Below are 26244 nucleotides of genomic sequence, written 5' to 3'. Positions count from 1 at the left end.
GTGCGGGATGTGTTCCACGCAAGGCATCGATTTGATTTGTTTAACGTGATGAGGAGCAGAGTTGATTTCGATGCGGACTACCCACAATGCCTTGCAATTGACCCGCGGTTCCCCCTTCCAAAACATCGCGTTGAACTTAATGGGAAACATTGTGCCCCATATCAACTTTCAGTGAAGTACAACTTAATATTCTATATCTAAGATTTCTTCTGCAGTAGCGTGGGATTCATAGGTGGTTCATTCGCTGCTCCTGGGGTACATTAAAAAATCACGAATAGCTCCAGTCAGCGAATATGTGCATCAAATCGTAGGCCTACGCTCATCGGTAACGGTCGGATCCAGTCGAGATTCTTCGGCCATGTGTGTGCTTACACAGAGATCAGTGATAAGCCCATACACAATCCGTCAAAGGGATTCTCGAACATATCCGAGCCGGGCCGGGCCGGGCCGCGCCAGCCTTCTCACTCCGCGAATCTCCACGCTTTAGGGTCTTTGACATTGGGGCATTGAAAGTAGACACTGAAACAGGACTGGAAGGCGACTGAGTGGCGCTCTGTGTCTTCTACAGGATTCATCGCACATTTTTTGAATACTACTTGGGTCGAACCAGAGCTCCAGCTTAAATTGTGAATGTGACACCTGCAATTTATATGACCATATGGATCTCCAGTCGAAATTCAATGAAAGTCGGTTCGGCGCGCCAGAATCACCATTGTGGCGCGCCCCGCTCAGCTCTCAATAATTGCGGGGTCAAAACCTTGCAGTTTGACAACGGCAAAGCAGAAATAGACATACTTATCAGGATAAATTCAGCAGCGTCATCTCGCCTTTGGCGGGTGCATTCTTTATCAAACAGTTCCAATCTATTCATGAAAATATAAACCATTTATAACGTCACAATTTCGGGCGTCAAAGTTGCGTCCAAACCTGGCAGGATTTGCGAAGAGGAATCCTGAAAAAAAAAATCATGCCTTTGTCCCGACATCTTGAAACATTGATTTTATGAGTGACCGAGAAACTGTCATGATTTGACTTGCCCAGTACGTAAAAAAAAAAAATCCCTTTATTTGTCATGCCGTCATGATTGCGAATGTAAAGAAACGATGGCGACCTAAGTTGATGGAACTCGAAAGGGCAAATAAGGTTGTGATGTGGAAAAAGAGGGATAAGGGATGGGGAGATGTGAGTGGATTGGGTTTGTGAAAATAAATGATGCTGACGGGGGGGGGGGGATCATCGTTGTTTGTCATAGTTATGTTTTTTTATCTCGTTAGAATACGATCAATACCCACAAGTTATATTTCAGATAGCAAGCAGGCGTTGCTCTCAGAGCTCGACCTGATCAGTCCACACACTGTGCATCATCTTGACTGAGGCTATAGCTCCCACCCCATCCCGATGCCTTTCCTCGCCTCCCCCCCCCCCAATAAAAAAGAACTAAGGATGTGGCGGCAAAACGGATAGAGGACCACATGCCTTTCTCTTCATTGTTATTTTACAGGGTCAAATTTTGAAAGAATGCAGCGATTGTAAAGACTAGCGAGAAGTTATAGGATTGCTCACTTTCTTTTTGCAAAACTTGTAAATTCAAACAGTTCTTTGGAGATTTGCGAGTTCGTTCCTGTCCGGTGAGTAATCACGAGTAATCCGCTAAAAGCAGAAGTGCCTAGACACTGGCATTCTTAACTCACGAATATTGTCGTGGTTTTTTCACCTGCTGATCATCTCGGACAGGAAGTCAGAATAAGTCAATATTGCCGGATCGGCCAGAAATAGCATCAGATCGATATAAAAGACAAGTGAAGACATCGAGCGATTGTTGAGTCCAGTAACATCCCTGCTGGAAAGAGCACAGTGTCCCACAGTGGACGTGAGAAACACAGTGTGAACACAATGTGAATACAATGTGAACACATTGTGAACACAGTGTGAAACACAGTGTGAAACACAGTGTGAAACACATTGTGAACACAGTGTGAAATCTCTTCACACTGTTAAATTCGAGCGTTTTAACATTGTGAACACATTGTGAATCATCAATTCACAGTGTGACGCAGAACATTACCATGTGAACACTCTGTGAAAACCAAACCACAGTGTGAAATCATCTCCGTTTCTCAAAGTCGACTGTGTCACCACACTGTGAACACACTGTGGGACACTGTGTTCTTTCCAGTAGGGATCGCATGCTCATAGGCTAGGTGATGTTGTCAGCCTAGCTATAATATGGATGTGGAAGACGATTACACAGCTAGGGGAACCTAGATGAAATACAATCAACCTGGAAATTGAACGAATGTCTTTTTATAATACTTCGAAAACAGTGCGATTTGAAGTTTCTACAATCTTAGATCGAGGAGATCGAGGTCATGTGCCTGTGAAATTTTTACCAGGGTCGGAAAGTCGTGAAATATTATTTTCTCGTCTTTGGTTACTTTTAAGTACTTTGATATTGCAAACTTTCCAATGCCTGCAAAATAAACCCTCCTTCTTGTCATGTTTGTATACCAGGCTGACTCAAAAGATTATGCTGGAAGGAAAAATCGATGTTCGTTCTCACAACAACACCCTTGACACGAAATCATGACTTTAGTGAACACGATGCCAATGGAATTGAGGAAGATTTTGTTGTTCATTCGATTCCATTTCTTTATAAATCCAATACATGTTTATTGGTTTATCACGTGCAGAACTGGTTTCAGTGCAACCATGGTATAGCTTTATCGTATGTCATGGCTCTGGTGATAGCATTAGCCTGTCAGTCTGATTCACCTTTGCAACCCCTGTGAATACATTTTCAGTTTCTGTTTAAGATCATGAAGACACAAGGATACGGTTTCATATGTGACTTACAGCCATGCGATCCAATATAGTAGGCCTACACGAGTTTTTCGTCTCAGATATGATGCCTGCTCTTATTCTAACCTAGCAGCAAGCGCCCGGTTTCTCACCTGTTCAATTCATTTGAAGTAATATTGACTTAATCCCTTTAGGAATGCATGCATATTGCGTGCAGAAGTATTGGTAAGGTAGGGCCACCCCATTTTCCTTCCCGCTCGCCCTCCCCTTCCCTCCGGCAGTCATCGTAAAGGATATAATATGACTGTTGATATTTTGAGTGCATTGTGTGAATGTCTATACATGCATAGCCCAATTTGTGACTGTTAAAATGCCAAATTTGACCTTAATGATAATAATAATAGTAATAGTAATAATAATAATAATAATAATAATAATAATAATAATAATAATAATAATAGTAACAATAAATATTATTATTATTATTATTATTATTATTATTATTATTATTATTATTTATTATTATTATTTTGATAATAATAATAAAGGACGTCTATATTGCGCAGCTTCTATACTGTATGCGCATTACCACACAACACAATTATAACGTCATTTCGTTCAAAAATATGATTTTGATTTCAGATTTTTACCCCGCCACACTTTCTCACTGCCCTACCAACTCACAAGGTTGGATAGTAACCCTGACATACAGCTGATGAGGCATCGGTTGCCCTGATAATAGTATCCCTAAAGGATATTTTAGCGATGTGCAAAAACGATCTCGAGAACTTCGAAAGCGGTAATTTGTCCCATCAAATAGTTCCAGTTTAGGTTAACTAACAGAGAAAACCTGCCTACTGCACTGTGCTTTGTAGTTACTTGATACAAGGTCCAAGCGTGGAGAACCACGCTTACTGAAGACCAGTTTATTCATCGAACTAATAGGTCACCCTACGTGTACTTTGTGTTCCCTTGTGGAGTTCAGCGTCTTCAAGAGACAAGCACTGGTGTGGGTTTATAGATATTTAGGAACGCTTTAGAAAAAAAAAAATGTTGGAGAAGGGTTTCTTTCAGCAGCTTATTACGCGGAAAAAGTAGACGCCTGTCTCCAAAGCAACGAAAGCAAGTAGATGATAATTGTGGCTGACATCAACTGAACATGGAATGAGGCGCCAGACAAATTCACAGCATCCTTGGTCGTATGTCGCGATCCTGTGCGTGCGTTTGGATCACTGGCAGTGAAATGAGCACTGACGGGCATACGACGAGAGCTAAGCAGGAGAAAAAACGTGTTCAGACAACACGCAAAAATAGCTTTAATTATCCATGAATCATGTAATGAGTGTGTATAGGGGTTACTTTAAAGTATAACACGCCAAAAGGTAGCTCCCACCAATGTGAAAGCTGAATGAAGATTGACGCGGCTGTGGCACTTTCATTAAGGGTCTTTTGTCATTGATTGTTAATGAAGGTCTAGTTTGACACCTGCCTCGGCACCGCCGTGATCAATAATGGATCTAGTATTTGGCAAGTGCCGTTCTAACACGGTTAGTTTACCAAGACTTTATGAACTACCACGTGCCACATAACGATTGTTCTCGGAGAGTACGTAAAATAATGGTGATAATAATAGAAAAAATGATACTTTAGTACTTACTCTCCCATGTAAAATGAATATCAGCGTTGCATCAGCTTAACGTTTGAGTTCACCTAAAAGACTAAGTTTATTACAGTGACGATCAACCGCTGCGGTTTTGTCTCTATGTGATCATATAATACGAATGTTGCCGGCCGTGCATTTAAGATTTATTATGACTTAATTTGATAATGTTAAATTGGTGACTATCAACCTCTCTACAATTTGTGCGATGCATCCTACCGTCTTTAACTGTCGCATTGTTTTTACACGAAATATTTATATATTTCGTGAGCTTTGAATTCATACCATTGTTATCATTCTTATCGAACTGTTTAAAAGGTCTTAAAATGACCCTATTTCACATGAGATTACATAATCATAACAGTTGGAACGAAACCTCCAATCAAAAGCGTCTTCGGCGAGGAGACTCGGCGGCTTTATCCGCTTCTCCCCGGGAGCCGTGCTAGGGCCCCTACGAGACACTTGGCGGCGTGTTTGCGGGACCGTAAATATTTTCGGTAATACCTGATGTAGTTCTTTAGTATGGTAAAGCCGTATCGTTACGTGAGAACATCCTAGGCATTTGGAATAACCAACGATCAAGGTCAGTTGTTAAAGATACGTACGCGTATTTACCTCAATGTTCCTGGTATGAAAAAAAAAGTATGAATATATTTGTATGTTCATCCATGTGACAAAGATATCATGATCTAATCCAGCGGGATAAGTTCCACTATGATAGTGTTTTCAATCAAGTCATCAGTGGCTAAAGGTGTCTCTGAATGCAGTACATCCTGCCTTGGAACTTCCTTGAAGGAAATGAAATCTTATATTCTTTTTTTTTTCTAGTTCCTTCTCCATTATTAGACGAGAAATATTTGATCTATTCTGATCCGGTTATCGGATAGTGATGAAAATTATTTTGCCCCAATTTATGACAAAACATTCTCATCCGTACGGCTTCATACCAGCAACTTGGTTGAAATCCCAGCAGTTACTGTTTGATATTTGTAATAATGTATAACAGCAGAGTTTAGATCAATTGCCAACGCCAGACACTTTCAAAGGGCTCTGATCTCATTAAAAAAAAGAAGAAGCAGTGAACAAGCGTGGCAGGTCTGAACGACTAGGCTTGCATTTATCGAAGATTGTCAAGTAGTGGTTCGAATTCGATTTCATTTGTCGAAGTGCACAATCTGAAGTTCGAACAGGGACTGTACAGTACTGGCTGAGGTGGGGGTTCATGTTTTGCACATTCCTAAGTGCGATAATGAGAAACCTCTTATGAAATATGAAAGAGCATGTAATTTTTAAGAAGGGTTCAACGTTTATTTGATGAAAATTGATTTTCAAATGGCTGAGATATCCAAAAAAGCGATAATAATAAAAGGCGACATGCCACAACTTTATTAGGATCTCTTTGTTTCACCTTGTTTTTTGATATCTCAGCCATTTCAAAACCGATTTTCATCAAATAAACTTTTGATACCCCATGGAATTGCATGCTCTTTGACATCTCATAGAGTGGTTTCTGAATATCTTGCAAAACATTAACAGCTAAATCCTCACCTCAACCAGAACTGTACACACCCTTTAATGAACTGTATATACATTTACAAGCTCATTGGCGATTGTATTCTCTCACTCTGCACAGTCCTGAAAGAATTTACATGAGGAAACTAGTTTAGCGGAACATTTTCTCCGATCATCTGGCTTGTAATTCTGACTTGACGATTATTTTTCCAAATCTCACTGCAGCCTTGAGAAGCGGCCAGGATATAGTTTCAGGTACATGAAAGCAGGTCTTAAATAGTACGTGGATCAAATATCGTTTAACGCGAGGGATTTCATGGTTTGCAGATATAGCTTCCCAGCCTTTCCCTCACTCGATCAAATTCTTCAAGGGCCATGCCCGCACATTTGAATTACCACTTATCTGTTTAACGGAACAGATACTTGCTTGGACCTTTAATGAGTTAATGGGGTGAAAAAAAGGCCTCACTGTGGCATTTTTTCACCCCATTAACTCATTAAAGTATACATTCCCTTTTACAAGTATATAGATACTAGCAGATCTTCGTCATGGTAAGGATAAAACCTCATTTTGACAAAATGTTTGAGATAATCTAACCTCGAGACGTTCTTGGTTATGCAACCAAAGTTTTGGCTTGTTGGTACCTGGGACATGAACCTGTAAATGATATAGCGAAGAGGAACATTCGATGACAGTGTCCTTCCTGCTAGGGGTGGAGTTTCGACGCGATAATTGGACCCAGGAAGTATCACACACCTCGATATGAATTAATAGTGGGCCGGAAGTGTAAGCAAAAAAACATCCTACGAAGAATTTGAGGGACGGATGGAATAAGACTGAAAGAAAGGGAAGGAGAAGGGAGGTGGAAGAGGAGGAGGAGGAGGAGAAAAAATTTAAAAAAAGACTACAAACTTTTTGTTCAGTGTATAACTGGGCTGTGCACAGGAGATCGTATGGTTGAAACCGTATATCGTGTCACGTGTCATTTGTCGTTTTGTTTCAGTCTCCTTGGTCCCAGGTATAGAAATGGGTATAATGGCAAAATACTCTCTGTATAGGATGAGGACAGATGAAATTGAGGAGGCCGCCAAAGGGGGGGGGGGGGATAACATAGTGACAACTGGTGACATACACACACACACACACACACAAAAATACTTAAGTACCAAACAAAGGAGGTTATTGATGTTTACAAACAGAAAATACGGGCTTTGGTCCAAACTGGAAGGCACCTCCCTGGTCCAAAGCAGTGCAAGAATATAAAGGTTCATCAAAACCTCTTTTGATACTCACATGTACATCATTGATACATGCGTGCGTATTTCAATCTGATTGTCAAGTCTTATTGTTGACAAGGTCAACGATCTGTGAAGTGAGTCAATAGTCTTTGTTGCTTCAACATCTCAGCTGGGAGAACTAACTGACCGCTTTGACCTGCCTTGGACACGTGTTACCCCACATGTCAAGTTATAGCTCACACAGAGTAATTAGGGAGGTGAACCCACCTTCCGAGCATAATCTGAGTCCTCGGTTTAGGGGTCTCGTGGGGTATATAGAGATAACCGACAGTAGTCCGTTGAGATTGTCTTTTCTCCGATTGTGCCGAGATTTCGGGAAACGCAGGGTGATCATCAATTCACTTGGCAACCTTCGCAGAATTGTTTGGGGTTGTTTCCTCGATCACACTAACTGTAAGACTCGTAAAAGGGATAAAAGGATTTCTCTGATAGCAAAATGGTATAATCGGTTTAGGGGATAAAATATTATACAGAGGTTTACTTTATATGTGCCGCCATTCAATGTGATGCCCTAGCTCTAACTGCAGAAATCTGTTTGGCGCAATTATCTCATTACTTGATTTCTTTCGCCCTACAAACCTCTCACATTTCTTTTTATTTGCCGCAAGAAATAGATAAAGCTCTGGATGAGTCCTTGTAGAGGAAATTTAATCATCTCATTTACGTCTCATATAATTTTTTTTTTCGCTTGTTAAGACGAGAGATGTTAAAGAAACTTGCCCTACGCCATTTCAAACTCCGATATTCAGAACGCCACTGGTATCTCCTCGCCTTGGTATGTTTGTATACAGACACCGACACGCCCGAACACATACACACACACACACAAACACACACACACACACATACACACACACACACACACACACACACACACACACACACACACACACACACACACATATATATATATATATATATATATATATATATATATATATATATTATTATTATTATTATTATATATACTCGATTTTGTTATTATGTATATAAAGTTGAAATATATAGTTATTTTGCGTATCTGTTTTACATTCAATCTTAACTTCCATTTTCAAAGCGGAGAGAAACAGTCAAGAGGAGGGAAAGTGATGAATGAGATGATTAACAAACCGGGCTGTAAGTTTGGAATCAAGCAAATTTGCCGTGTGAATTGAAACTGGAATCGCGGAGGGTGATTTTAAACTTTTTTTACAATTAAGTTTCAAATCACGATCCTGAGGTGCTTTTTCAATCATGTTTCGCCGGAATTAAGCAACGAAACTAGCGTGAGAACGTGATTGACCTCCGATCATTTTGTTTGTTTGTTTGTTTGTTTGTGTGTGGTTTTTTTTTTTTTTTTTTTTTGGGGGGGGGGAGTTACGTGACCCTTCAAACACTTCCGGAGAAAACCCGCGTTACTACACAGACTACAAGAGTGTTTGACAAGAACTTGGAAAGAAGCCACACCTCCCCTCGTCGCTCTGATATTCAAAACTGCAGAATCCGCGAAGCTTTTTCCTGCGTGTGAACGGACGGTGATCTGAAACTTAATTGGAAAAGAGTTTGTAATTAAGCAACTCGGTACGTGTGAAAAAGCTCAAGGACTGATAATCGCGAACTGGTGCACATCATTAGAATTCATTGGCTTTCATGCGATCGTCAGAAATGTTGCTTTCATTTCTCAGTTCAGTTTAGTGTATTTCTGCATTCCATGAATTTTCAATGCAGAATTTAGCAAAATGTCACATTTTTGTGTCTTTGTTTGTTTGTTTTTACAAACACAAGTTTGCCTCAATGTGATTGATTGAAAAGGTTAAGTTACGAAAAAGAAGAAGATACACTGTACATGCAAGTACTGCATCTAATCAGTAGATAAATAACGATTCCAAAGGATTGGTAGCTGAAACAAAAAAAGTTGTTCTGTCTGAATGAAAATGTCGAATCTTTTTTTTTTCTATAATGACTCCTCCGCGGATTATCCAAATCTTTTGCCTCTCCAAGAGCTTGTCGAGAGCTTGAACAAGAGCAAGGACAAATAGACCGCCGTGCCAACCTCTGTGAAATGATTTAACTGAAGTCACATGAGTTGTTCCGGATGTGACGTACGTAGGCTGCATGGGTCGTTTACAGTATTATTTGGTTGAAAAGTATTATGATAATGCGGAGGAAAGGTATAGAAGGAAATGGCAAATGTAAAATCACAGTAGCCCCTTGGATAGGAACTCCTTAATTCCACCCAAATTACGTTTGCTATCTGTGTTTGGTGTATGAAAAGCAACGCACTAACAGTGTCAAATAAATAAATTTCAAGCCTGCATAGAATATTTTGTATGTCGTTTTCCCCTGGTGAAACCTTCTCACGTCCGTCGCTTATCATGGCAAGTGTATGGCACGGACTTTTCGGTGAAAGACATTGGGATGCCGTCTTGTTATCATGGAATTAAAGCTGAAGACCTGCTAACGTGTTGGTGTGGATTCACTAGGTGCAGAAGGATGAGAGAAAACATCAGCCATAAAGTTTCAGGCAACTCAGATAATTTGATCAGAAATTATGAAATTTTACAGTTTTGCTGAATTCTACGTGTCACACTCTTTTCAATAGAAGAAAACGAGACAACAGCAGTGGAAAGATAACAAGGGCAATAAAGGGATCTTAAGTTTTCATCTTTTACTGGAGAGCTGCAAATGTTCCTTTTACTCTTTAATATGTTAAAGTACATATCATTATCCACGTCTCCTGAAGCATAGAGTAATGCTTAAGTGCCTCTCCGACCTAATACTAGTAGATTTTTTTCTTATTTGTTGTGAAGTAATATAAAGGTACGTGATGAACACAGTTACATGTGTGCTTCGGGCGTCCCTTTAAAAGGTAGTAATTTCGTCCCGTTTGTAGCCACGGAGCCCAGTTGGCATACACTCGTTGCGTTGAAGGGATGTAGCTATCCCATTGTAGTCTTGTGATTGTTTGTAAATAATCCTGGACCGTCTCATCACTATTTACTTGAAACCAAAACGAATTAGGAAAGAATGGCTGTTCCCTCTTCCGTAAAACCGGTATTCAAAACTTCCGAGTCCAAGGCTTTTCACTTGACACTGCTTGGGGGAGTACAAAGAAAACAAAGTGATAGTGCAAGGTGAAGTGGAAAGTTTATCAGATTTTGAAGCCAGTCACCCTTACGACATTTTCGTGTGCCGTGTCGCCTGGTTATTCCATTACAAGGAACAAACAGAGGGTTGCTCTATTCCACACAAACAAAGCAAAACGCAACGGCAGACTCGAGCTTTCTCAGCCACTATGGAACACTGTATGGACAAATATTGCAGCAGTATTGCTTTTTTCAAGGTATGCGTATTTTGTTCTTTCCAAACATTTGCATAGACCGGCGTACCGTACTTTTTTGTGGTTGTTGCTCGTTTTATTTTCGTTTTTGCTTTTTAATTTGAGAAAGGACATTCTTAACACGATTAAAATATGCTCCTCGTTAGGCCATATAATTTCCAGCAAAATATGTCTCCTATAGGCCTAGATCGTCAATTATCTTTACTATATCTGTTGTCATCATAATCGCGTTGTGCAAAGGTTTTCCAAATGGCTAAAATCTTAAAGCAAGGATATATATCAACAAATCAACTCCACAATATTCGCTAACGTTTTCCGAAGAAGAGTTCTTGTGTGCGCCTGTGTGTGTGTGTGCACGCGTTGATATCATTTTTAATATTTCCGGAACTCAAAATTCTCTCGGATGTGACATACCTGGATATAGCCAGTATTGCTTCACCAGAGGTCCCTACCCCTAGATCGCATATGGTATTGGCACTCTTCCTCTGAAGAACTTCTGTGACTGGTTACTTTCCTGGACTGGTCGACCTCACAAGTCTTTCCTTTCTTCCATATTTTCTGGACATAGACAGAAATTATGAGGGGTGTTGAGATCATGGAAAAGACAAACATTTTTTTTTGTTTTCGTTTATAATCAGTAACATGTCATCGACTGTCAATTCGCGTCATAGAGGGCCTACCTAAGCTGTTATTTTCGCGTACATATGTTTTCGTGAATGAGGAGGTTTCATACAGACATTTTTCGTGAGTCGTTTTGGCGATTTGACGAAGAGGCAAGTAGTAAGAGCAAGGAGGTACTAGCCTAGTACCTCCTTGGTAAGAGCAAGGATATGAGCCAACTAGTACGTACCCTGGCGTGTTGCGATATCAATTTCGCGTATTGTTAAATTCGCAACCGAACAGCGATTCGTGAAATTCGCGAAGATTGAATCCTCACGAAAATAACAGTTATTAGTAGTATTTCATGTATTCAGTGAGTGCGGCAACATATAGTGGCGGCAACGTGACAGTAAAAGGAGACATACATTGTCACGTAAGATGATTATGGCTATGGTGGCGCTGGTGTACAATGGGCGTCGTTGGGTGGTGCGTGTATATCGACTATTCGGGATTTTCTCGATGTCTTTTGAATCGCTGGGATGAGCTCTGTCTTTTCCTGGTCGTTCCAAAGAATGGCTGCAAATTACTGTCTGATTGTTACAGCCTGATCCGACACCCCCGTGGGGATAACGTAGTCAAAGCTCGGCTATCGGTCGAAGCTGGTGTTAGCAGATTACGGGTTCAGTTCCTTGTTTATAGAGGAATCCTTCTGAACAGACACGCATTTTGAACGCGGACAATGCATGGGTGTAAAACACCAGACGTCTTCTCTAAATGCAGGGGTTACAATAAAGGAGAACGATCTATACTAGAATCATGGGGCTATGATAGAATAGCCCAGGGGCTATGATAGAATCGTTTAAGACCCAGTAGACGCGAGGGAATTGAATTAAGATTTAGGTGTCTTTTTGATTGCAGCCAGACATTCGAATACTGGGTTAGAAACAGAAAAAGATCCTGGAGCGCCACTTTTAGCTCGGGCGGGATAGGCGCTTGAGTTACTCCTTCAAAAATCGAACTGGATAAAGACTTGAACAAACGATAAGAGCTAGAACAAGGTATGCCGATAAACCTGACTACCAATAACAATGCACTGACTTTCAGAGAAAAAAATGGGCATGTAAAGACGCACAGCAGAAGACTTACGAGGCAAAATGGATAGTCTCTGTCCTATTAGATTAGAAAACATGCTTTCTATACAGATGATCGGCCCGGATCTCAGTCCACTCTAAACGCGGTAAATAGGGCCTGGTACTCATATCAAGGGACGTGAGATTCATTTCTAATGGGGCACTCCTCTAAATTGGATCACTGCGATGACTTTGCAGCGTTCTGTGGCAATTTCTATTAACGCTTCGAAGCGACGCATTGCATAGCCTTGGATAAATGCGTTCTGTCGAGTTATTTGGGATCCATCCGGCACTATCTCTTTTTTTTTCTGTTTTCCCTATGGTATATAGGATTTTGGGTACGGACGCCTGATACCTCACAATCTTTGGCTAATAATTAGTCTTGCATTATGAGCCACAACATTAGTGTTGGAGATAATGAGAAGAATGTCCGGAGAGGAAATAATGGGTGTGGAAATTTAAAATCACCGATATGATGTGCCAGTCCCATAATGAATCTGCACAGCGAGGATGTAAATAATAGATCATGTAATCTGATAGAGATAGACATACTGAATGAAAAAGCAAGCCCCACGCTAGTAAACGATGACCTTCATATCTGACTAAACGAACTAGGAACGCATTATTAGGTGTCGAATCTTCAGGCTCGTTACAGGCGAGGCATACCAAGGACGATGCGAGGAAATTGTCACTGAAATGTCACATGCTCGTCTCGCGCGGAATGCATTTATTATTTTGCTTTCATCATCTTCAGTGCTTTACTTCTTCTTCCATTTGTAGTGTATCCTTTAAGGCAAAAAGATTAATCACTCTCAACTCTTCGCTTGAAAGAACGTTGTTGTGTAAGATTATTATTAACCGCTTGGGGAGTTTTACGGTGTGTGTTCAGAGAGCAGGCGGCTGCTGATTCTACTCTGGTGCTATTAGCTCTCACTGCGTAACTGTCTGTCCTTCTCTCTCTCCCTCCTTCCCTTACACACACACACACACACACACACACACACACACACACACACACACACACACACACACACACACACACATACATACTCACACGCACGCATTTAATATACTATCCTCCTCCCTCTTACACAAAAACGCAAAATCTCTCCCCTCCCTCCCTCTCATTTCCTTTTATTATTGAACATTAGGGCATTTCGCTCTTGACAAATTTAGTAAAGTACCTTCCATAATCAGAGTCAATCCGTAACCATGGTAACGCTCTCCAAAGCTTTCCACGCTTGTTCTCATCTATGGAAGTTTAATCCCATGATCTTGGTGTCCCATGTAAATGGCGTTTGCTTTCACCGCCGTTCACGAAGCGCGGAGCCTGGCTCTGCTCCGGGTTTGTGTGATGGAGCGAGCGGTGGGTAAGACAGGTGGATCAGAGAAGGAAATCACTCAGGGTCAACGCCATCCCATACAGGGAGTACCCCCACACCCCCCCCCCCCCCCCCCCTTGCTGGTCAGCTCATCTTCATCATGTTCATTACTAGTATGCAGTGCTCATTTTGGCAGAACGCGCAAGGAAGGGACTTCTGCGAACCCAATATATATACTGCCCCGATGTGTTTCGAGATCGCCGGAAATTTTGACCTCATGTTCGTCATCCGTCGTCATGTTTAGACCATATCAAAACGAATATGAGACAACATAGATGTATGTTTTCGAAAGACCATACTTTACAGCACTGACATACACACCTACATGCACACGCACACATAGATAAAATGAGTAAATGGGCGTGGTTAGTTGTGAGAAAGAGCAAGAACGCAAGATGTTAAATATATACTTTGTAAAGATAAGTAAAGATATCGATACAGAGCGAGAGGGAGGGCGTGTCTGTTCGCGAAAATAAACCCAGATGCTCCTCTCTCTCCCTCCTTCCCTCCCTTTCCCTATCCATCTGCCCCCTCTTTCATTCTTAATCTATCTATCTATCTATCTATCTATCTATCTATCTATCTATCTATCTATCTATCTATCTACATCTATCTATTTATCTGTCTTTCTATCTACCTGTCTCTGTCTCTCCCATAAATGTTTCCCATGGATCATAGTCGATCTTGTTTGGCATCTCGCTCCCTGTACAAGCGAGGATGACATTTTTACCTGTCTCTTTTTCGACAGCTCTCGGTAGATATTAATAATACGCAAACCTCACGCGAACGTTCCCATATTATATATACACGTCCCGAGCAAGCTCCCAACTGTAATCCCATTTTCCAGCAGAAGGCAATCTGATTAAATGCCTCATCGCTCAAGACAGGGCAAAGGGGTGATGCCCGGGTGGATCGCGTGCACCATTTTATCATGAACATGACCTTATGTGGTACAAGGTGAACCCAACCAGGATCCACCTCCCTGCCCCAACCATGCCATGATAGTCCTAAGAGTAGGTTATATTCTATTTCCCATCAGGATCAATGACAGAGTCTCGACAGAGTCTTCTGTGTAATTATGCATTCTACTCCATTAATGTTTCCAGTACCATTATGTTGATCTACTTAGCATTTATTGGACTGTCAGCTTTATCGACATCTATGTGACGGTTGATTTTTTTTTCCTATATGAGGTTTCCCATGGAGACAATAATTTATTGTGATGAGCTCCCCGATATAGACATTATTGGCACAAGTTTATATACCAACAACGTTTGATCTGCTTGTAATATCGCTTGATTTTATCACAGTATTGTTTTGGGCAAATTATTTTTCGATAGGTTCCCATTTACTTTTATTTTTCTCATATACAAAACAACAAACAAAAAAGGAAGAAAATAATAATCAAACTAATGACATCAATTCCGTTTTCAAAGGAAACCGAATCCCAAAGAGAAATGTGGATTGAGTGAAACCAGCGACATAGTAGATCACATCAGTGAAATTTTGAAGAAAATCGACTGTTCAGTTTTCCTCAAACTTTCATTAATGTGTATCTATCGGAAAGATTCTCGTATCAAAATGAAAGAATTGTGCGGATGAGAATAGGGCGTAGTACGAAGAGTAAATACATAGCGAGGTGTTATATGGCAATACGTGTGGAACAAGAACATTTCTCTTAGGAAGATGAGAGAGCCCAGTGAGGCAGATGATACAGGCACCTCGCACCTCTAGATTGTACCGACGTACCCAGAGGAAAAGGCTTATCCCAAGGAGGTACGATACCTTCTTGCTCATCCTATATCTTATCCATCCATGTGTATTTGTGATGACCCCCCCCCCCCCCAGAGTTTGCACACCAAGATCACTCTCGCTCCAGTAACCACTTTTTTCGAGCTCGGTGTTCCGTTATGGTTTAGCGCCATCGCAACTCTTTGGCTTTTTCGACACCAATTATTGAAGTGATAACCTCGACTTCTTCCATGGTTCTGTGAAGATAATACCCAGTGTACATCACCAGGGAAGGCTCTTTAGTCGCCAGCGTTTTATAGAACTTAACGACTTGTATAGTACATGTGTACTTGACAAAGCTCAAGCTGTGAAGCTATAATGAATCCCTCAGCCTGTGGAGTCAGTTTAAAGGCTTCAGTTTGTGTCAGAGGATCCAATAAAGTCATTATCTCCACTGCCGAGCACAACGAGTGGGGTCCTACACAAGACAACGTAATTACTTTCTTCTTATTATTGTTGTATTCCGTGGGATATTGTGATAAGCGCGCAAGAAGATTCAAAGTGACGATCAAGTAAATTCCTTCAGATTTAAAGGTATCCAATCGCTCGAAACAAGGCGCAACCCTTTTTAAAATTGCAACACGACAATGTAGACTTTGTAATGACGGTTATTGTACCATCTTCAACTGATTAAGATAATATCCACATCCCACTCAAAGTATTATAGTTGAATGAACGCTAGCTTGCTGTGACGTTCTTTTGTAGAAGGATAAATGACGGCCAAAAGTTTTGAGTCAGCTCTCAGCGACAATGGCCAAAAATTGAACATCTTATGTTGGTTTATGCTATGTAGATGTGGTGTTTTAACATGTTCGTGTGTATAAGAAAGTGTCGCAAAAGATTATCAAGTTGTGGAATGCAAGCACCACGTCGTGAAATTGCACTGTTATACTGCATTCCAACTGAATTGAGTTGTGGGATTACTGGATAATGGACTAAGAAGAGCAAGCCCACATTAAAGCCAAACTTTTCGGCGAGAAGCTCTCCGATTAGTCAGTGATTACACTCCTTTAGTAGAATACGCTCTGATTAAACAATTCAGAGTAGAATAGAACAATTCAGAGCAGAATAGTACAGCAAGTTATACTTCCGCTATGGAGTAAACGGAAAGGGAATCACATGCTATGGTTGCAAAGAATGGAGGGGGGGGGGATACATTATAACACCGAGAAAGTACTAAGCCACCCATGTGGGCAGAATTTAACACTGGTGTGGTAGTAGAGCCTCGTGGGTAGGTACAGCTGACTTTTCACTCTTCCAAGTATCGCGGGCTTTAAGAGTTTGAAATTAGTTTTAGTTGACACCGGGATAATTTGACGCCTTTCTCAAAGTGCATGGTATATATATATATATTATATGTAATCAAGAATGGTCAAAATCTGGGGCCCGTTTCATAAAACTTGTCATCACTGACAAGTTGTCATAGATGTGACAAGCTGCTGAAATCCTTGCATCTGACTGGCTGAGAAAAAAAAAGGCAGTTGTTGTAGTTGTCACTGATAACAAGTTTATGGAACGGGCCTCAGATGTGAGTTTTAGATGATGAAGAATATCATCACTTCCACTTCTCGGACATTATTTTTTCTAATAACTCGATCGAAGTGAGTTGTCTTTGTGGCAAGACTAAGATGTGGAGTCATAGATAATGTGGCTCGATTATAATAATTGAATAAAGGCAATAATTACAACCATGCGGAAACAAAAATACAAATCAAAGAAAAAACAAAACAAAACAAAACCCATATCATGTCGACTCTCGACCTTTCTTCCACTTCTCAATGCTCGACTATTACGAGTTGAATCCTCCCGTGCGGTTTTTTCTTCTCTGTTAAGAACGTAGGCAGCTTTCCTGGTTACGTATAAATTTTGAACCTTGAACTCCGACAAATTCAGTAAATAACTAGATATCCCTTGGTTGTTGTTGTTGTTGTTGTTGTTGTTGTTGTTACTGTTACTGGGGAAGCGGAGAGGTCGAAGAATGCTTTCGTCTCCTGCGAGTTCAATTTGCCATCTCAAAATGAGACCTTTAGAGTGACTCATTGTTTGTGATTGTCCTCCAATGAAACAAGAGGGCAAATTAAGCGTCATTCTTCAAAGGAAGTGCTGCCCTAGACAAAAGTTACGCGTTATTTGTTGTAAAAGATGTACAAACTCGACGCGACGCGACAGCTCAAGAAAGATTGGATCAAAATCAGAGCAAAATCGTGACGAAGTTGTTACCGTCCCAAAGTCAGTAAGTCAGCAGCCATTGTTTTTGTTTTTTCTCCATGGTCTTGAACTGCCGTCAAGGATGCATGAACACTTCAACAGGACGTCATTTGGGTATAAGGTCATTAAATTATTTGGTAAAGAAGAAGCTGGTACATTTTTTTCCCGATAAGAAAAGATCTCCATGTAGTTATTTTTGTTTTCGTAATGTACAGAGAAGTATATGTTCATGCTCATTGCCCGAAATGAAGAGAGACCATAACTTCGGAATTCTAGCCTTTTGAACATTTAGACATAAGATGACCATTCAGTAAAAGATATCTGGGAGGGAATGTGCTATGATGTACCGAAATATACGCAGCGGTATCTTTTCTCTTTCAATGACAATCCTTGATCTGCTTTTTTTTTCTATAAACGAAATAACTCAGTTATACTTGTGGTGAACTTTTCAGGTCTCATAAAGCGTCAAACTCCCACTGTCTATTCGTGGTTTTTCTCGCAGTCTGAGAGATGACGGTTCGCATTCTGAACATCTTAATAAGTATTGCGTATCATAATGAAACGAACACGGTATAAGCCGCCATGCTCAAAACCACTGAAAGACACCCACACGATTTCGGATTATACGTGGCTGTTCAACTCAAGAGAATCAGTTCAAAGCACGTGTCCAATTTCTATTTCCTTGGCCCATGGTTTTCTTCTTTTTGGAAGCGCACTCCAAGGAGGGAGATACCTGTTTGTTAGTACAATGGCGCAAAGGCAACTGCTTGGTCAACTTTGAGAGGAAATGTACAATCACCGAGAAGGTTATTACCGTCTGAGTGTTCGTGAGTAACAGAACGACGTAACTCTGACATCACCAAAAGTGTCAACTTAGTGTTGGTATTTTACCCAGCTGGAATATCTGTACAACACCACATGCCTACTCATAGCAGAGTAAACCCGTCCTCTCTACAATCAAGATTTTTTTTTTTCATTTTATTCATCAATTTTTTTTTATTTTTTTTTAACACAAGCGCAAAAATCTACACAACCATGATTAGGTCGAAACAATGTCAGCCGATACATGCCACCACGGAGTCTTTCGTCCCACGCGGCCAGCACGACATCCTTCAATTACGTCCAAAAAAAAAATAAGTCAAAATAATCATATCAGCCTGCATTGTGCACATGAACAATGTATAGATGCCAAGACAGCAAGATGATAACAATCATAAAGTAATATCTGTTTTGAATGAAAACGTGATGTAGACACAGGATCATGAGTCATGAGCGTACTCTGTTCTTGTCATTTTTCAATTAGCGGGAGCCGACCACCTGCTCCAGGGACAGTTCATTTCCGAAAACAAGACAGAGTGCCGTCAGTTGTTAACGCTTTCAGAACCACGATCTCAAAATGAACCTGACATTGTATATGAACAGGGTGCCACTGGAAAGAAGAGGGTTAAGGAAGCTAAATGCTCTTGAACGAACCGCGTGTCTGTGAGATCACGTGAAACGGGAGCATCCCAAAAGACTTGGTCCACGTCCATGATACACCGAATTTCTGTTGGGTGACAGGCGCGCTGTATCTTCGGTCAGTCGCCGACGGTTTCAAGGCCTTGTTTGTGGGGATAACTTTTTTTTTTTATTGGCTGAAGTCAGTCGGATGTTACAGGTTCGAAACCCCCCAAACCAGGAAACCACTGTCAACCAAGGATGGATTTAACTGACTAGGGGCGGAGAGTGAGAGTTGATAACCTGATTTGAATCCGTTCCCAGGCCAGTAAATGATTTTGAATAAAATTGCACCAGGAATCGAAGATTCCGTTGGGAATGACCGCAGCTTTATACGCACGACAAACCCTTCCGTCGTCGCAGTGACCGTGGACGAAGCTGTGACTAGTCATGTTGAAAGCTGAACGCGCGCGTATTCACGAGGTCGTTTCCCTCCATAACCGACAACACTAAAAACGCGATGTGTGTAATTTTTGTAGCCCTTCACTTTAGGAAGGCTACATACAATCATGTACACTGTACTACATATATGCCAACTAATTTGATTTTATAGATGAAACCCCAAGTTAAGTGTGACCGTCGCAAGCTGAGTAAAATCAAACAACTCATGATAATAATGTGGTAGAAATTTCTAATGCAACATATGCAAGTAACGTGCCGCGGTACTTTAGATAAAAACGTTGGTGCTTTTGCATTTCTCAAACCTTTGGTTCGTACATAAATGGACTGAAATTGGCGGTATCTTCTTTCCTGCTTTTGGCGCCGCTTTCAGAGGTTATTTTGTGTGGCATGTTCTGCCTTCTACCCTGTGCAGATGGCACGCGTTACATCGGCCCATACAGTAAATCGGCGGACGCAGCATAAAAGCCACAACCTACAAAAATGTGTTGATTATTTCTAGTTCATGATCTTACCACCGTCAGAAGACAAGGGGAATAACATAATATTGACGTTTGTCTAAAAAATGTGTATGATTTTCATTGGTATTCTCTTCATATAATGTTCATCTCGTTCCCCAACGTGACGGATTGTTGTAGCTCATAACAGCGTTGACGGCACAGCGCACACCGATGAAGGATGAAGAACTTTTGAATGGATTTCCTCAAACCTTTTTTTTTCTTTTCTTTTTGGTGAGATACTGAACATTGATTTCACGTCTATCATTTGTTTATAGTTAATTTCCCTGTTTAAGAAGTACACTGGCCGGAGCCAAAATTCCAGGGCCTATGCTTTAAAGGGAAATGGTATAGATTTGGTTTAGCTGGTGTGGATTCAGATCTAAGAAAGATCAAACAATATTAGAAAGAGGAATTCAAAGTTTATTTGATGAAAATCTTTTTCGAAACGGCGGGGCTATCCAAAAAGAAAGTAAAGCAAAATGGTTCTAATAAAAGCCGGTTGCCACTTTTAATAGGACCTCTTTGCTTTTTGGAAACTTCAGCTATTACGAAACCAATTTTCATCAAGTGAACTTTGAATGCCTCTTAGAATTACATGCTCTTTCATATTTCGTAAAAGGTTTCTCATTATCTCGAAACCAGAAACCCCGTTTCAACCAAAATTATATTATCCCTTTAAGGCTTGCTTGATAAAGTAGTATACAACTTTTGCTTTTCAAAACCCTTTTGCGATACGACTCTATAGTGACATCCACCTCAGTAGGTGATATGATAACTCATTCTATTGAATTTAAATGTGCGGTAAATATTTTTCAAATGGTGTACCAAAAAAAATTATGATCTATAGAAATGTCGCTGGAAATATGAACAATGCTGAAATTTTAGATCTTTTACCTCTCGCACTGCGCTTGCTCTTAAAGGAGTATTTCGAATTAGTATACCTGGCCGTATCACTGACACGAGTGTTGAAAGCCTATAGAAGATCAACGTAAGCGACCTGTCGGATTACCACTCCTTCTAGAAGAGAAAAAAACAACACTTCTATTTCCGATGTAAGCAGATTATCTCGACAAATCCGCAAACTACATATCCATTCGATTCCTTTGGTGTCGCAATAAGCGAATGAAATCCTTCCAATCAAAATTCTGCAGATTGAATCTTGGCATCGCTTTCTAGAAAACTATTGATCTGCCTTCGTGATAGCAGCCAGCGTATGCGCATGCCCATTGCAGTATTGGTACATAGATCATGCATATCCTACGGGGGGAGGGCAAGGATCGGTACACCCCTCCCCCACTTCGACCAGCATCGATCGAATGAATCTCGGATGATACCTTCGGAAAGTGATGGATTTTATGGGGTCTTTCATCTTTTTTTTTTTTTTTTTGGTTCATATTCTTATCAAATAATGTTCAAGAACTTTATCTTGGAATGAGCAAAATTTCACAATTTCATCACTTCCTTAATCTCATCCGAGTTTTATCAGATCGTCATTGTTGGGGACTAACTTTCAACGGAATGCCTATTTAAGAGAAAGGAGCGAGACCAGAAGAAACGACCGCCCCCTTTACAATTCATTTGAAAAAAAATGACCGAAAACTGTCAACAAACATCTTGGGGAAAAATCTCACAGTAGATCTTTATAGCTGACAATAGTAGCTGACAATACTTCGAGGGCTAATTCAGCTTTTTGCCACCAACTGTGAATGCAACAGATCACTCGCGGGTCATTGACAGCACTTGTAAAAGCTAAGCTCACTACTTATCTAAAACGGGGATATATATCATTTTTTACGTGGTATTCAAATCACATTTGTCTTTTGTCCCCTTGCCATTCACCCCATTGTACATATCATACGTCCCCTAAAGACACACCAAATCCATTTTGATTTTTTTTTTTCAAAGGCTTCCCCAGCCAAAAAGACGGGTTGTTACTGAAAAAACGCGATGCCTTTCAAAAAGCCAGGGAACGACACCCATCCCGACACGCGGATTGATACAATAGTCATGGGGCCAATAGGGGGCAGTCTTTACACCCAACAACTTTGATATGCTACCATTAAACGATGTTTATTTCTCCCAGCCCTGGAGGTAAAAAACAAAAACAAAAAACAAAAAACAAAACAAAACAAAAAACCCCAAACATTTATCGCAAAATCCTTCATGTTTTATCGCAACGTTACTGTATAGTATGTCAGTAGTTATGCACCGAGAGCAACAAAGCATTAATGTCAAATCAGAGGGAAGGGATTTCAAACGTAACAAAGTGACATCCTTTCAAAAATGGCAATGAAATCTCCCCATTTCATGTTCTTCTTTTCACAAAATCCAAATACTCACTCTATTGTAGAAACTTTAGGGAAATCGAACGGGTCTGAGAAAAGATGGCTTCTTCAAAATGTTTGATTCCATGCAATGCGGATCTCAGTCAGAGCCTGGTAGTACCTTTATGTTTCATATCTATTTATTTCAACTGAGATGTTTTATTTCCTAATCAAATCACGTTGTTTTGACACCAAATTCCTTTAAACATAATAAAGAACTAGTATACGTTATGCTTTTCATAATAAAATGCCCCATAAACAGTTTAACTGTTTCATTTCTCTTTAGACTATAGTCTCCTTTATAGCTGGCAATAAAAAATGCTCGTGTTTCTGTTGACATAATATGATTATGAGATATAATGTTTATAGATCACAAATAAGGTAACATTGATAAGTAAAATGAACACACCTGATTATTGTTTCATGGTACATTCAAGCTAATATTCATTCTCTCTCCATTTATGTGTCTCCCTTTTGTTCATGATAAATCATTTTCTGTATTGTATTTTTCGTTGGATCTGGACTTTTTTACATCTGTATACAATTCACTCCCCTTGAAAAGAACAAGGTTAAAACGAAATTCACGTTACCTTGAAATTTCAATAAAAACAAAAGAAAACTACAGGTCCCGAGGACTTCGTTATAACGGGAGTCGCCTGTATTATGAGCATCGCCGTATCGATGCTATGACGCATAAATGAGTCTCGTTGAACCTAGAAAATGTATTTCTTCCACATACACATTTATTTATTTCTCCGAAACAAACTTTCTATCGATGGTAGACTGTGAAACCCAAAAAAGCAAAATTTTCCTTGTTCTTGGTATACTCTACAGGTTGATAGTCCGGCCACCGCTACGACAAGGTATGTCATCCGAAAGGGACGCGCCGAAGACTGTCCTCAAATCTCAGTGCTCATGCGAAAGTTGGCGGCCAGTGAAGACTACGGAGACCGAGTGGAGGTGACGGAGGAAGGTGGGTTCGGAAGTGGTATTAAAGGCTGTACTAGTGCTAGTGGGTCACAGAGAATTGGAGTGCTGCTGCCGACCCTGCACTTAGAATTTTTTTTTTTTTTACCACTGCTCCCTATTTCTTTTTCATTATTCGCATGTAGAATATCGTAAGGCTGACCTTAAAAGTCCAATTACCTTGCAGCTTGTTGATGAAATTATCACGCAATGTGTTTAAACGAATCAGATTTACTTCTTGACTAGAATACTTTTCAATGTTTTTCTAACGTGGTAATACTCACGCGCTTCGTTTAGAAATCACTCACTTCATGTGGACAATAACATCTGTCTGGGTGGACATGGCATGACGAATACTCAGGTCCCATAATCGTCCCGAGAAAATTAATAAACAATCGAGTTCAGGTCCAGGTTCAGTGACATGTAGCTTTAACTAAAATCTCAGAATTTGTATATGGATTTTTTTGTAAACATTCCAAAGAGGCTAGTCGAATGGTGTAAACTGATTGCAATGTTGAGCTTTGGCTTCATTTTTTCATCTCCCCAGATCTCCGTCGAGATGGCTTTGGTGAGAACCCCGTGTTCGAGTGCATCGTTCTCGAGGACAGGGAGGCGAACGAGGTGTCCTCCATCTTGGGTTACGCCCTCTACTTCATGGGTTTCTGTTCCTGGAAAGGACGTCTGCTTTACCTCGAAGATGTCTACATCAATTCTGAATCCAGAGGTATGTCTTGTGCACATTCTGTGAGATCATCTGACATTTGAATGCATTGACAAGGGACAAACCATGAATCGCCAAAAGGTTCTTCCGTAACTTCTCCCCTCACCAATTCAACAAAATTATCTGTATCGATTATCCGACCTTCTACCAATTTTCACTGATATATGTATGTATATATATATATATATATATATATATTGTTTTTTGTTTTTGTTTTTGTTTTTGTTTTTTTGCTAATGTTGCTGCCTTCACTCAATCCTCATTTTTCTTTGGGTTTTTGTTTCCTTGAAACTTGCCAGTTATTTATTTATTTTCTGCAAATTTTCAAGTTATCGGAAGTACTTGTCGGAAATATCGCCGAAGCTACCATAATTGAAATAAACACCACCATCACCAATATCACCAAAAAGCAATACCATTACAAAAACTTTTGAGAAATATTTCCTTTTTGTTTCATTTTTCTGAATTGCTGACAAAGAAATCTATCCTGGACAAAAGGAAAACTGTCCTTCAATGTCGTCATGCATAGTTTCCGTACTGAAACGAAATAGAGTTGATATAATATTCATCTCTTTTTTGACTTGTTCTATAAACAGGTACTGGACTTGGATTGGCACTCCTACACACTATTGCCAAGGTAAGACAGTCATCTATTCAATGTAGTGCATACGAGTAAAATAAGATCCTGAAAGTTAAAAGCATAGAACCCAACAAGCTGTGGGGGGGGGGGGGGATCCTACTTTGATCAACCAGCATCTAACAATCTCTCATATCTTAGGCATTTTAATAGTGTTCTTTACTGCAATAAGAAAAACGTATTGATACTCCTTGTTAGTGAGTTGATTATTACACGTTTGAACCAAACACTATACTTTGATTTGATTTTTATTATCTCAAGTTATGATAATAATTTACCGCCTCCTTACGTCGAAAAGACGATTTCTACCATCCGCTTTGTCACTGGATTAGATAATTTCAAGTTAAACCTGAGTGATCTTTGATTTGATACTATTATATTATCATTTTAGTACGTTAGCAACAGAATCTATCGTACTCTTCTGAATGGTATAGACTGTCGCCGACGCGTTGGCGACTCCACATGTTGTAAGCATAGTACGTGCGTGTCAGACTCCAGTTATGCCGACTTTTCCGCGGCAAGGACTCTTATCAAGTGGTAGAACTTCGAGTATCTGTATCCTTCGAAATTGTGAGATCTTGCACAAATATTCTGCAGAGGCCTGTGCTTATAGGTAGTAATGGTTTTAATGTGTTTGCCTTCTTCAACAGATATCAGAAGAGAGAGGCTGTAAGGCCATTCAAGGCACTGTGGTGGAGTGGAACACCGACGTGATGAAGCTCTACAAGAGGATAGGAGCGCGAGACATGACCGAGAACGACAAGTACCATCTCGTAGCCATCAGCCGCGGGGAAGTCGCCCGATTCTCCAAAGCCAAGATTCCCGTCCTCAACAACGGCTCGCAAATCGTCACGTGCGAATTATGAGAGCACAAAAGCAACGGGAGTTGTTTGTTCTCAGAACTTGCCGCATGAGGGTGTATCCCATCAAAGACAGAAAAATCTCGGTGGGTCACGTGAAACTTTGAACAGCCACAACGAGCAGATTGAAGGACTGAACTAAAGCTCATCTAGTCCTTCGCCTTCGCGGCTGATGCATTCAGTAAACCCTTTTTGTGCCAGGGAACTTGGAGAGTTTGTACGACGCTATGGGACATTCTGTGAAAATCGGTACTCAAAGCACACGAAGGGTTCATGGCATTGCAGCGGCACTCTTCAAGTCTCTACGCGCATAGCTATACTATGACGTCATCTTCGAAGACGGAGCAGACATTCGTCTCCAACCGTGGTGTAAATACTCGTGTGCAATTCTGTTTGTAAATAAACAACATAATCAACTGCCTGAACAAGTTATAGAACCAAGGAGTGCTCACAATACAATAAGCCTAATTTTGCTGCATTGTAATCATGTCCGTTTCTTGGAATGTCGCTGCACAAAGGTTGTTACCAAGGTGTTTGTATCCTGGAGAAAAAGATGTAGAGTGACAAATAGAAGAAGAAAGAGAGTGAGAGAGATGGCGTGTGTTTGTGTGTGTGTGTGTGTAATGATGTATGTGTGTTT

The 26244-nt window shown here is 40.4% G+C and overlaps 1 protein-coding gene across 1 annotated transcript in view; it reads left to right on the top strand.

The window, feature by feature from the left end:
- LOC139741989 (thialysine N-epsilon-acetyltransferase-like) overlaps positions 1–25667 on the top strand; it is a 30734-nt gene extending 5067 nt beyond the window's left edge. The window contains exons 2-5 of the mRNA XM_071652554.1: positions 23255–23393; positions 23934–24110; positions 24704–24744; positions 25395–25667. Coding sequence (XP_071508655.1) covers positions 23255–23393; positions 23934–24110; positions 24704–24744; positions 25395–25610 — 573 coding nt within the window. The 3' untranslated portion in view covers positions 25611–25667. The remainder of the gene's footprint in view (positions 1–23254; positions 23394–23933; positions 24111–24703; positions 24745–25394) is intronic.
- The last annotated feature ends 577 nt before the right edge of the window (positions 25668–26244 follow it).

This window comes from Diadema antillarum, unplaced genomic scaffold, assembly GCF_040938485.1.
Source record: "Diadema antillarum isolate AM-2024a unplaced genomic scaffold, OU_Dant_1.0 seq00000971_RagTag, whole genome shotgun sequence".
Taxonomy (NCBI): Eukaryota; Metazoa; Echinodermata; class Echinoidea; order Diadematoida; family Diadematidae; genus Diadema; species Diadema antillarum.
Note: the sequence above shows the minus strand (reverse complement) of the source record. Positions and strands in the feature narration are given on the sequence as shown.